General features: G+C 41.3%; 1 protein-coding gene across 3 annotated transcripts; it reads left to right on the top strand.

Moving 5' to 3' along the window:
* Positions 1–428: 428 nt before the first annotated feature.
* Positions 429–9,872, top strand: LOC137606185 (potassium channel subfamily K member 4). Of its 3 annotated transcripts, none has more exons than XM_068331316.1 (8): positions 429–499; positions 2,360–2,489; positions 2,762–3,038; positions 6,017–6,131; positions 6,242–6,402; positions 7,319–7,505; positions 8,490–8,629; positions 8,713–9,872. In XM_068331316.1, exons 3-8 carry the CDS (start codon positions 2,850–2,852, stop codon positions 9,316–9,318), a joined length of 1,398 nt encoding a protein of 465 aa, XP_068187417.1. In that variant the 5' UTR covers positions 429–499; positions 2,360–2,489; positions 2,762–2,849; the 3' UTR covers positions 9,319–9,872. The 3 variants fall into 3 exon arrangements, with proteins under 3 accessions (XP_068187417.1, XP_068187418.1, XP_068187419.1); XM_068331318.1 differs by lacking the exon at positions 429–499 and adding an exon at positions 2,035–2,099; XM_068331317.1 differs by lacking the exon at positions 429–499 and having other exon boundaries at positions 508–2,485.
* Positions 9,873–13,554: the final 3,682 nt, after the last annotated feature.

The raw sequence follows: 13,554 nt of genomic DNA, 5'->3' as shown, positions 1-13,554 counted from the left end.
CACACACACACACACACACACACACACACACACACACACACACACACACACACACACACACACACTTGGATCACAGTGAAGAATGGCTATCACAGCTTCTCCCTGAAGGGTCTGCAGAGAAAAACCAATCACACCTCCATGAATCTCAAGCATTGATCCGATTGACAACATGCAAACATCACTGAAACCAATACTGCTGTGTAAGAGTAATGAGTCACTGGAGGAAACCGTGGAGTAAAACCGGGCCTCTGAAGAAACTGCACAAATCATCATCATCATCATCTCAGCTCCCCTCTCTCTCTATCTAATTCTCTCCCTCTCCCTGAAGTCGGCTTGATTGAGTGTCTTCTTCTCTGTTTTGCGCTGAGCAACAGCCTCTCCCTCCACACCCACAGTCATAACACACACACACACACACCTCCCTGCATGCGGCTTCCTCAACTCATGAAACACTCTGCATGAGGCGATACTGTGGATTCTTATGATCGTTCATTTTGAGGTAAGCACACGGCTGGATGGTCTGGCGTGACGGTCAGTGTGATAAATGTTAGAGACCCTGAAGGACTCTGAGCAGTAATAAAAAAGGATCACCGTGGCTCGGACTTGGCTGCAGCAGCGCTGTTGGCTTTTAATGCAAGTCATATTACAATTTTCTTTTTATAACCTGCCTTGTGTTCTGTGTTAAAGCTGAGGTGGTAGATTAAAAGAGTAGACTAACTGCACATTGCATGCTGTAGTCTGGGTGTATTGTTTGTTATTTGTTGATATGTTGGAGGAACAGCTTACACATTCATATTTTCTTTTTAACTTAGACCAGAATATATGACTATAATACTTTTTTTTACAAACAAAAAATATTGATGACTTTGTTTTTATGTTGTCATTTAAGTCTTTTTTGAGGCTGTTTTCCATATGCATTGATTAAATGCGTTAAATGATCAGTGCAGTAAGTGAGTTGCTTTTTTCTGTCTTCCCAGCAGCTGTAAAACTGCTTGCAGCACAATTCTATATTTTGCTGTCATTGTTTGACAGCTAATTGCTGTAATTTTGGCTGAAGGCCCACAGATCCTTTGATTAAAAAGCTGGACTCAATGATTTTTAGAAGTATGGAGTGTCTTTCTTTAATTCTGGCTCTCAGTCCAGTGACTTAATGCATGTGTTGGGCTTTTGGAACCAAATGATAAAATCCTCCCGTCCGCTCTAAAACTTTCGTGGATGAAGGGTGTGCTTGAAACATCAACCAGCTTCTCATCTAGATTTCTCTAACAAGGTGATGCTCAGTCCTGATGAGTTAGTTTCAGTGAAATAATTCAAAGTAGCCAAAAAATATTTCTAAAAATCCTAAAGTCTTGTAAACAAATAATTTCAACATCAAAAAATATTTGTTTAAAGTAGAGATAAATTAACTAACATAATAATACCGATTCCGTAAAGTCAATTGAAACTAAATACATATTTCCTTAAAATTATTTAGACTTCAGTTATAGATTCCTCGGAATTTAGTGACAATAAACTAAATACAATTTTTTTTTCCACAAAAGAAATTCTTGTGTTCTAGTTGTGACTCCAGTCTCTGTGTTGGTTCCCCTTTTTTTTCTTTTTTCTTTTTTGCATTATACCATTTTGCATTAACGCAATAAAAACACTCATATCTGACAGGACATATCATTTAATCAATCAAACTGAATCGTTTTAGTTGTAACACCAACAACTACGACCCAGGAGGATGTTGATTCAGATACTTAATGGTGGAAAGTGGTGCAGAATGGATTGAATGGTATGTTTGAATACCGTAGAGACTTGATAGTACATTAAGATGGGTCTCAGGTGTGTCAGCTGTAAGGCTCAGCCACGCCCAGGGACACACAACGAGACCAGGGAGGGGAAGGCAGGCTACCATGACAACAAGCCTTCATCTCCACATGATCACCGGTATGTCTCATCTAAGAATCACCGTGTAGCCGTTCAGCAGGGACCTGAATAGACCCCCTACAACAAAATATGTATTAAAAAATGTCAATCTTAAAGAAAAGCCCTTGACCAGGAGGGTTTACGCTCTCTGAAAGGAAATGAGTACAATGGAGTCTGGAATATCCAGGGTAAGGCATGAATATTCATCATGATTTGGAACTGCATCGCTAATCATTATAATGAAATGCTAGTGCCTTGAAAATAACTGGGACACACTTTGTAGCACCATCTTGTTGTCATATTTCATCCTTCATCAAGGATCATCAAGCAACTTTTGCATTTCTGAGAAAGTTGAACTATTGCTGTTTCCTACTATTTGAGAATCATTAACAAAACTCATACTGATGGTGAATCACATACAAAAACAAACATATTTGTCTCTGTCCAGTGTCCCCTCCGTCAGAGTGTGAGGTGGACCGGCTCCCCGTTGGCTACGGATCCAGGGACTCCATCATCAAGCCTGGGGAGAGGAAGGACTGGAAAAGACGAAGACGTGGGCAACTGAGGCGGATTAGTAGGTAAACTTAAACATCATGGTGCACCTTTGAATTCATGCATGTCACAAATGATTCCAGTCTCACAGGCCCTCATGCAGAGAGGCCACATAACACATTTTATTGGGGATGTAGCATTTACCGTGTGTCAGCACTGTGGTGAGGCCTGAGTCCATTTAATGCTTTGAGGTGAAGCAAATGGCCATGCTCCTGCAGACGTGCAGCTGGCTCGCTGTCAGGGGATGTGGTCACAATGAAATCCTTACGCTACGTTTGTGTGGTCGCTAATGTTTCAGTTGCAGCAACTGGGAGTCAGAGCATACCCACGCGGAACCTGAAGGAGGGAAACAGCAGCCTTTGTTCGGACTCGGTGGAGGTGCAGCCATGCGCTGCTCCACCCTGCTCGGCATCCTGACGGGGGTGCTTCTCTACTTGGTGCTCGGAGCCGTGGTGTTTCGTGCCTTGGAGGCTCCGACGGAGGAGGACAAGCACAGGCAGCTGCAGGGAACGCGACAGGATTTCTTGCTGAACTTCACATGCGTCGGCCCAGACAACCTGCAGGACCTCATAGAGGTAGAGCCAGTCTTAAGTGTGTTCCATGGACATGTCAATGTCACAGCAGTTGGATTTATACATGATTTTATCAATGTTTCAGTGACAAATGCGTACTCAAAAAGCTTCATTTTAATTATTCATTATAACAAGATGTTTAAAATTAAACTGGAGCGTTCTTGGCTTGTCCAGCTGGGAGCAGACCTCAGGACAGACCCAGTACCAGGTAGAGGGATTATATCTCGACAGTGGCTTGGGAAGGCCCCGAGATCCCCCCAGTCAAAGCTAGTTGATATGTTCCAGGAAAACGAAGTTTGGGGTTCCCTGTTGAAGCTGCTGCACCCCGCGTCCTGGCCCTAGATGAGTGAATGAAGATGGATGGATGGATAGTGAGACAAAAAGCTGGCATCGATGAGGCAGAACAGAAACACAAGGGCAGACTTGAGAGACCTCAAAACCACCAACACCAAATATATTTCTATATTATATACCTTTATTTCTGAGATTGAACATTTTTGGTATGAATTTTACTGAATATGTAGCAGAAGTGTGTGTGTATTTAGACATTTGTTTTCATGCTTTCTCCCTCTTTAAGTTGAACTTAAAGTTCCATTGAAGTTCATCACAAACAAACCACAGATATTTTAGAAATGACTGTGACACCTCCCCCACCCTCGTACTGAACATCCCACAAGGCTCGTCGATGACAGCGTTCCTCTGAGCATCTGGGATATCGGTGATCTGAGTCATCCGTGGAAATGATGCTCGAAGCCGTATCACGTTTTCCAGCCACGCCCTGCTGCCGTCTGACATGAGATACAGAAGCATCCGCTGCCGCTCCACCAGACCACTCCTTCTTTCCAGCCGGGTGGAGTCTTTTCATCTTTACGTACTGTAAAACCATTTTTGTGAGGCTACAAAGACAGAATTCTTCCGTTACGTAAATAATCCATGAGCTGAAATTATATTATGGACTCTGTCCATTCAACGTATGTTCAGTCTTTTAGGTCTTCAGGATGAAAATCTATCTTGTAGAGTATTTGGCTGAGGATGTGAAGCTGTGTGAGCCTGTGAGGCGGTGGAGTGTGACTGTAGGCCAGGCAACAGGTGTGGGTAGATCAGCTAGGTCAGGGTGGATGTGTCACACACGCACGCACGCACACACGCATGCACGCACGCACACACACACACACACACACACACACACACACACACACACACACACACACACACACACACACACACACACACACACACACACAACACACACACACACACACGTGTGTGTGGAAATGCATGAAAGCTGGTCTATGCACTGGTTGACAGCGACAAGTCAGGTCGTCGACCTGTTTGCTTTATCTTGCAAAGTGACCCAGAGATGCACCGGTTCACATTTACTAAAAGGTTAAAGGTTATCGGTTATCTATCCATAGATATATAGGTAGATATAAAAGATACATTCATAGCTATATCTGTATGTGCGTATTAGGTAGATGGATGGATGGATAGATAGATAGATAGATAGATAGATAGATAGATAGATAGATAGATAGATAGATAGATAGATAGATAGATAGATAGATAGATAGATAGATAGATAGATAGATAGATAGATAGATAGATAGATAGATAGATAGATAGATAGATTGATAGATTGATAGATTGATAGATTGATTGATTGATCTAAACGTGCCGTTCAGAATAGATTATACGAGCTTACACTTTAACACACTTATAAAAACCTGAACACGTGATCGCCCTGTGAGCCAATAAAAGCACTGATGTATTTTAAACCCAGGTATGCAGGGCAGCTGCTGTGCGGTCATTCTTCATATGTTGTTCTGTTTAACAAGCAGCATTATAGCTCAGGTTACACTGAAAAAATGTCAGCAGGTCTTCAGTGGTTCCCGTTCTTGTTTCCTACTTGAGTTATAGAGCTGTGACATCACAATGTCGCCATTGGTCACATTTTTTACTACTTCCTGTTGGTTGATCATAAGTATGTACAGTTATTGTGTGATATAGGAGGTTCTCTTCTCACCCCGATTGGCAGATTAAACTGTTAAGTGAATTAGATGAAACTAGGATACATGAATATTACTCTGTTAACTACATCTTTTCTGTTTAGCGGTGGTGCATTGAAAAATAGCCAGCTTGAAATACTGGTCTATTTTAAGACATGGTTATAAGCCTTAAGGGATTTCACGCGTTACCCCTCTACAGTATCACTTGATTGATTGACAAAATGTGTTTTTACTGGCTTCCAGTTTTTCTCTTGCCGTCTTACAGCCAATGAAATAAAATTGTTATCTTTCTAGTGCACTTTCTCTTGTGACATAAAATAAGTTGTTTTATTACACTTATTTTTTAATTTTAGGATGATTTGTACAACATTTTCCAACATTTACTAGAGAAATTATTATGTCCCATTAAAACTGAACACAAACGTTTCTCTGACACTGTAATGTCTAATTTATTATAGGTAATAATAGCGTCTGTGGAGATGATATTGAATCGCAATTCCATTAAAGTCAGTTTTAAATTCAGACTTGATAAATGTCTGTAAATACTATGAGACACATAACGCATAATTTGATTTAGATTGGATCGGAATCATATTATCTGCGCTGGCAGCCGTTCCACACCCGGGACAGAATGAAGCCTTCGCAGCTGAACATCACCGGTCCCTTCTCTGCTGCTGATGCAGTGACAAAGCATTTTCTACAGTACAGCTTTTCCGACAGAACTGGTGGACCTAAAGCTCTGCAGCTGCTGAGGAAGCAATAAATGGGTGTCCAAAAATATTGAGTAGCTACCACAAAGAAAAGAAAGAGGAACAAATGATGAGGAGATCGTTAAACAGAATGAACTCACCGACAGTCAGTTTTAATCCAGTCAGGCCTCAGGTAGAATCTGTCTGTCTATCCATCTATCTAGACTTGTTTTATATCTATCTACACCTGTTTTATGGTTAACACATGAACCTGTTCTCTTCCCAGGATGTGGTGGAGGCCGTTGGAGCCGGTGTGGATCCAAGCAGCAACATCACGTATGTCAGCCGATGGGATTTGGCCAGTGCCTTTTTTTTCTCAGGGACAATCATCACAACGATCGGTGCGTCTCCAGAAAGAGTGTTCACGGAAACAATTTCTCTGTTGTGTTCGTTTCACATTTTTACACTTCTTGTGTTCCACTCCTCTCTATCGGTTACCCTGCACATACAGGTTTTGGAAACACCTCTCCAAAAACAGAATGGGGGCAGGTGTTCTGTATTTTCTATGCGCTGGTGGGCATTCCAATGTTTGGTATCCTCCTTGCTGGAGTTGGAGACCATCTGGGTACGGGGCTGAGGAAAACCGTTGCCAAAATAGAGACTCTCTTCCTGGTGAGACCCTAAACCAAGCATCTAATACCCTCTTCTGTTATAGTGTGTGTGTGTGTGTGTGTGTGTGTGTGTGTGTGTGTGTGTGTGTGTGTGTGTGTGTGTGTGTGTGTGTGTGTGTGTGTGTGTGTGTGTGTATATATACTGTATATACACATACATACAGTATACAGTACATACAGTATATATACAGTATGTGTGTGTGTGTGTGTGTGTGTGTGTGTATATATATATATATGTATATATATATATACACACACACACACACACACACACACACACACACACACACACACACACACACACAGTATATATACAGAATATATACAGTATATATACAGTATATATATATGAACAGTCCTTCAAAGCTTTATTACAGAATATTCTGGGCACAGGAGGCTTACAGAGCTGAGCAAAGACATGAGAGGATCCCACATCATTTATACTCTGAAAGGCATATCTGTGAGCGGTATGAAACTGTTGTTTAACCTCGAAACATCTGCTCTCAAACAATTCTTCGCAGGTTTCAGTTGGTACATCATGACTTTCAGGCGTTAACACAAAATGTCAAGTCGACAGGTTCACAAAATTATCTGCGAACACAACATAATCAGTCACGCGGACCCCGTGAGGACATATCTGTTGGAAACAAAATTATCTAAGGATACCGACAGTCATACAAGCATTTCCAAATATGGTCAAACAGTAGATTATATCCATACAGAGCCTTCACGACCTCGGACAGCCTGGTGCCACCTTCATGAGCGCTGAATGATTTCACACACACACACACACACACACACACACACACACACACACACACACACACACACACACACACACACACACACACACACACACTCACACACACTTCCTTTCATTTGTCTCATTCCACTGTGTCATTTCACCTTGCTGACAGAGATGGCGAGTCAGTCCAACCATTGTGCGAGTGATCTCAGCTGTCCTGTCCATCTTGTTGGGTTGCCTTCTCTTTGTTGCTGTGCCTATTCTGGTTTTCCAAGAGGTGGAGAAATGGACTCTTCTGGAATCGGCGTATTTTGTGGTTATCACCCTGACAACAGTAGGATTTGGAGACTATGTTGCAGGTATACAATCGTTAATCAATCACCCGTGTGTTTCTTAACATGCCTTGTCAGACATGTGACATGTGAGACCCCCCCTTTCCAAGACTATACACTTTCAGACAAAGAAGGCAACCGGATGATGGCCCAATCACTAAGAAGCCTGAGTCTGTGTGTGCCTGTGTGTGTGTGTGTGTGTGTGTGTGTGTGTGTGTGTGTGTGTGTGTGTGTGTGTGTGTGTGTGTGTGTGTGTGTGTGTGTGTGTGTGTGTGTGTGTGTGTGTGTGTGTGTGTGTGTGTGTGTGTGAGTGTGTGCGTGGCTCTTCCCCGCTTTCATTTACCAAACACACAGACCTGCAGTTCATCATGAAGGACTGACAGCACGGGGAGGAAGGAGATGTAATCTGGTTGTGTTTTAATGGAGTGTATGGACGGTTCTATCAGCTGCCCAGAAATCCGCCTAACACAGCAGAATAAGAAGAAAATACAAAATTACAGCACCCAAATGAACCTCCAGTGGTTTCTAAATGATAACATAAAATGATTAATTCTTCTGTAACCTGCTTTTTAGGGAAATGCTGCATACATTTAAAAGTGTAGCCTGTATTATGTACACACCACTAATATCCTGATATTATGATTTATTATGCAGACAAATGATCTTTGGCTGAGGAAATTCCTCCATTTGATGGGCGTCTGAAAGGAAAACAGTGTAATTTTGAACATCTGACTTTATTATCTGAAATTATTAGTCTTCTGATGAGTTACTGGTATGACTTAATTAGTCCAAAATAGCTGCATACCATTAAGTTCACTTAGAAAAAACATTTTTCATTTACCTCATGAATTATGCAACATTTTATAATCAACAGATGAATTATTCATCCTCTCACCTTCTCTTTAGTGTGTCTTGACGTGGTTTATTTACCTCACAGAACAGATCAGCACTACTGATATGTTGTCTTTATCCATTGCTGCTAATATTTCCTGCCTTTGTGGCTTCTCAAAGGTTCTGGAAACGAGGGGAGCGACCACTGGTACAAGCCTTTGGTGTGGTTCTGGATCTTACTGGGTCTTGCCTATTTTGCATCTATTCTGACAATGATTGGCAACTGGCTTCGGGTTCTTTCTAAGAAGACGAGAGCCGAGGTACTTTTTCTCTTATATATAAGTTTATCATCCTGTCTTCATCACAACGTTTCATTATCTCTGGTTTTATCATCTTCTCTTAGATGGAGGAACTTCGAGCCCACGCCACTGACTGGACTCAAAACATACAGAATATGTCAGTGGATTTTCGTATTCCGGGAAAAATCGACGACCCCTTCAAACGGCGTCGACGAAAGCGCCGCCACGGAACTCGCAGCCATGGTCACAGTGTACCTGCTACCGGCGACCACGAGGGGAAAGAAGAGGAGCATGACAGTCAGACAGAGTCTGGATCTTACTCCTCTTCCTCTTCCTCCTCTTACGAATCAGAATCTGGATCAGAAACAGAGTCTCAGGCCACTCAGACAGAACGAGTACCTGAAGAAAAAGGTGTAGAGAGTGAAAAAGAGAAGACTCTTCCAGATTCTCACCTGTCGCAACCTCTGGACTTCTTTGGTGAGAACCTTGCATTTATTGATGAGTCTTCAGATACCCAGAGTGCTAAACTGCATTTGAATGCTTTGCTGGATGAGGCGCAACCCAACTCTGGACGCTCTCGTCACCCCAAGAGGAGACGCCAAAGAAGACCTGCTCCACAGAGAACCCCTAAAGTCAACTGCTCCAATCACGTCAAGAGGGAACACAATGGAAACACAAAACCAGCTTCAGATCTACCGCAGGAGCCATAGGATCGAAGATGACTTCAAAATGCACTGCTAGCACAAAAATTGACTAAAGAGATACTAGGTGTGTTAATCTGATAGAGGAGTTCTCAGTGTTGCCATTTAGCTATGCATATGTACTGCTTGATGAAAATGTTGCAGAAGCCGTAGCCTCTCGTGGTTTGCATTTATTGCTCTTAGCATGTGGGTGTGTATGCCTCATTCAAAGGTAATGAAATGTGTTTGTTTTTTTTTTTTTTTGCTCATGCTCCCATCACTTCCTGAGGAGTTACTGCTCTCTGCAGGGCCAGGAGAGAAATGCACTACCACCATTTCAACATGAGGCTTCATGCCTTCTGCAAGACCAAATATAGTGCAAGACAGAGCAACCAAATAACATGTGGCCAGAAATCTGCCACAGCAGCATGGTGCTGAAAATGATATTAGTTTGAGACTGTTATTCTTGAATCCTGCCAACAGTTAAACTTGTACCAAACGACCTCTTGTACATTTTGTTATCTAACAAAACTTTTTTAAATACTGTCTACAACAATAATGTTTGCATTTTGATTGCTCAATCCTAATCCTGTTGTACTATATGTATGTAATAAAGATTTTTTTTAAAAGCAGGACAGTTTTTATGAACATGTTTAACATGCGTTTAAGAAATGCTGTTCAATTAATAGGGCTTTCTGGGAAATTTGAATTTTATTATGCCAGATTCTGTCCTGGATTGTAAAGGATAGCCTCCGTTTTCTGAAAGGAATGTTGGGTCAGCATGAATCCCAATGGAAGTCTTAAATATTTCTTCAGAGACCAAAACCAATCATGCATCAAACCTGGATCCCAAACATATCGCAGCGACGTCTGCATGCGGTTTCTGCAGTGCCCAATATGTAGGGACACTTTATAAATACATTACTGTACGTGGAAATTGTCAAACTAGTTTTGGTATCTTGTAATACGTTAAAACATTTTGACACTTTTTGTAATCATTTTATTGTTCACAAGATTTCTATCCAAAATACCCCTTCATTGGTAAAAGATGAAGGGAAACTACTGTTGTATTCGGGAAGCTGTTTATAAAATGCAGCTTGTATTAATAGCTATTATATTCAGACAGTGTGATGTGATCAAGCATTTACTGGTACAATGGAGGCTGTTTCAGCAGCATGTAGCCACAGCAGTGATTTAAGGCCAAAGTTAATAAGCTGTCTAAGATGTTTAAATCAGTTGCTCAGTTGAAAACCAACATAAATATATTTGATGTTTTATTTCTTTGCTTTATCAGACTAAGAAAGTCAAAGAAGATCAATAGCGTTCCAGAAGATCTTTTGTTTTACGTGTGAATACATGCCAGACATACACTGCAGGATGTGAAGACCGTATATATGGTGCTGCATCATGGAGCTACTGTATGAATGCCCTTCAAGTTGTCAATATGGCCCTTTTAGCATGAGCTGCAGGTCCTCAGTTGATCCATGTAAGTGATACTCTACTGGAAACTCGACCTTGGTGTTCCTATTTGAATGTGGCACCAAGGACAAACATGGTGCAGCAGGAAATTATGTCTGTATCTCTATGTTGTCTGTATCAAAACACATCTTTTTAAAGAGCAGTTGATGTACATCTATAGCATGAAATATATAATAGCTGGCACATAAAAACATTTAGCCATGAATCTAGTAAATTTATCAGATTTTCCTCTTAAACATTAACAATCAGATGGCACGGACAGACGCATTTCCCTCTCTATGAGAGATAAAGAATAACTTATACAGAATAGTTCCTTGCATCAAAGGTCTTTTATTACAAATAATTTGAATTTATTTGTTGGTTACCAAGAGAATGACCTGAATTGGAACCAACTGTATTCCGTCTTTTACCGCCCTGGTAACATGCTTCTATTTTGAATATGTTTAAAGGGAGCAAAAGAGCAAAAAAAAAAAACAAAACAGGTAAATATTCGTCTATCCTTTAGGAAATCTGATACTTTCATGAATGATATGTAAAAACAAAACCACTGCATTGAAGTCCTTTGAATGATGTACTGTGGCGGTGGGTGACCTTTTACTGGAGGACACACACAGCTGCTATAACGTCATCAGCACCGTCCCTGCAGTGACTCAAAGCTGCCACTAGAGGGAACTGAACAGAGCTGAAGTTCAGATGTAGGTTACCGAGCTAAAGAGAAAATCGATCCTGACGTAGAATCCATCTACAGTATGTTAGTATGTTCAGCATTTTCTCTTTATGTGAATGACAAACTGTAATAATCATTGGGAGACAGATCCAGGTGCTGCTACATAAATGAGGAGATGTTAACATTCACATATGGATCAAATGGATTAGACAAAACCTTAAAGTTAGACATTTCAGGGGAGTGGTGCTCCCTAAGATGCAGCTTGGTGACAAAACCAAGTACTGTACAGTCATCTTTCTTTCCAAATGGCTGAAGATGGATGACTGACCTTTACAGCTATTATATAAAAAATACAAAAAGTAAATACTATTTTGGTGAAATATATCTTTAAATCCAGTATCAATGCAGTGAAAGAAGATGTCTGAATATAGAAATACACACACACAAAATGCTCTTTAAACCATTTTTTTAAGATAAGTATCCAATTCGAGCCAAATCATTTAATTTTTTGGTTGGGAATCAGACAAGCTGCCACTGAAGAACACTGTGGTGTGTTGACGAGAGGCTACTAGAGTCGATTCTATACCGAACAAGGAGTTTACAGACTAGGTGGAGACTGTTCTACATCAGTGTTTTATCTATGCCTCACTGATGCCTGGTGCTATATCTGTAACACTGCCAGAAAAGTTTCTTACTATGTAGCCATTAACTGACACCTGTCTTAGGTCGGGACCCGGTGTAAGGAGCACCCTGAGGACTCCAGCTGGCGTCCACTGTGCGTTCCGACTCCCCAGCTCTACATTGTTCAACCCTGAGCCACAACACACCGTCAAGAGAGAGAGAGATGGCTGTACCTCCAGTGCATGAATGTTAACACACAAACTGCTTATAGCGAATCCAGTTTTCCGGCTCCAGGGTGAATCTAATGAATTCAGCATGGCCGCCTTCGCCTCTGATGATAATAAAGACTCTGCACCAGTATGATGCAGCCCTGTAAAAATGCAGTGTCTGCAGCAGAGACCGAATGACCTTGCTTCAAGGTCGAACTGACACTGCCGTCAGTGTTTCCTCTCATGCGCGCAACGCGACAGCCCTGTTCCAAGCGCACGGCACGCATGTGACCACACACACACACACACACACACACACACACAGACACACACACACACACACACACACACACACACACACACACACACACACACACACACACACACACACACACACACACACACACACACACACGCTCCTGTCCTGCACTTCTGACACTTCTGACTTCAAATGAAAGGTTTAAACAGATCTCTCCTGAAATCTACGGGCTATTGCCCTTTTTATTTTCTTCTTAATCCAACAACACCCACTTGGTTATTTAATTTTTTTTTTGTTAAAGGTTGTCAACTCCTCAGTGGCAACTTCTGCTTGTGCCAGTTGTCAGCAGGCATGTTCGAGAGGAAGCAGGGGAGCCTATTTCAAGAAGCAGCATTCTGCAAAGTTCAGGAGAGAATTCCTATTCTTTTCTGCTATGTGAAAAATAAATGGGATTATCCAATGATGATAATGATATCATTTTATTGATTCCGTACGCAATTAACGCGTATAGCAGGTCTTGTTTTTTTTTTGTTTTTTTTTTAAATCACAATCTCTTTATTATCGCCTTGATCTCCAAATGTCCTCTTGTTTGGCTCCTGTCCAGTAACGTAGCGTTGGAGGGAGATGGGAGGGAGTCACAAGACCGACAGCATGACTACATTTTCCATAGATGTGTGGTTATAAACGACGCGAAACCTAGTTTTCTCAAACTTTCTGTACAAAACTTTGGCGTAAAAAAAATCCCCTTAACGACAACCCTGGAATTGATTTAATTATATACTTTCTTTTCTTTCTTTCTTATATGTTTTAATAAATGAAAATTAAAAAAAATACATGACAATTAAAATGGTATACCACAGTTAGACAAAGAGGAATTTACAGTAAGTCTAGAATTTATAGGAATTTCATTTTGTCTGTTTCATTGGGGAAGTTTGCTGCTGCAGAAACACCAAATTGCGTCAAGAGTCGCCCCCTGATTTTTACAGAATACACACAGTCTACACTTTAGGAAGCGGGCCACTACATGAACG

The sequence above is a fragment of the Antennarius striatus genome, chromosome 13 (genome assembly GCF_040054535.1).
Source record: "Antennarius striatus isolate MH-2024 chromosome 13, ASM4005453v1, whole genome shotgun sequence".
Taxonomy (NCBI): Eukaryota; Metazoa; Chordata; class Actinopteri; order Lophiiformes; family Antennariidae; genus Antennarius; species Antennarius striatus.
Note: the sequence above shows the minus strand (reverse complement) of the source record. Positions and strands in the feature narration are given on the sequence as shown.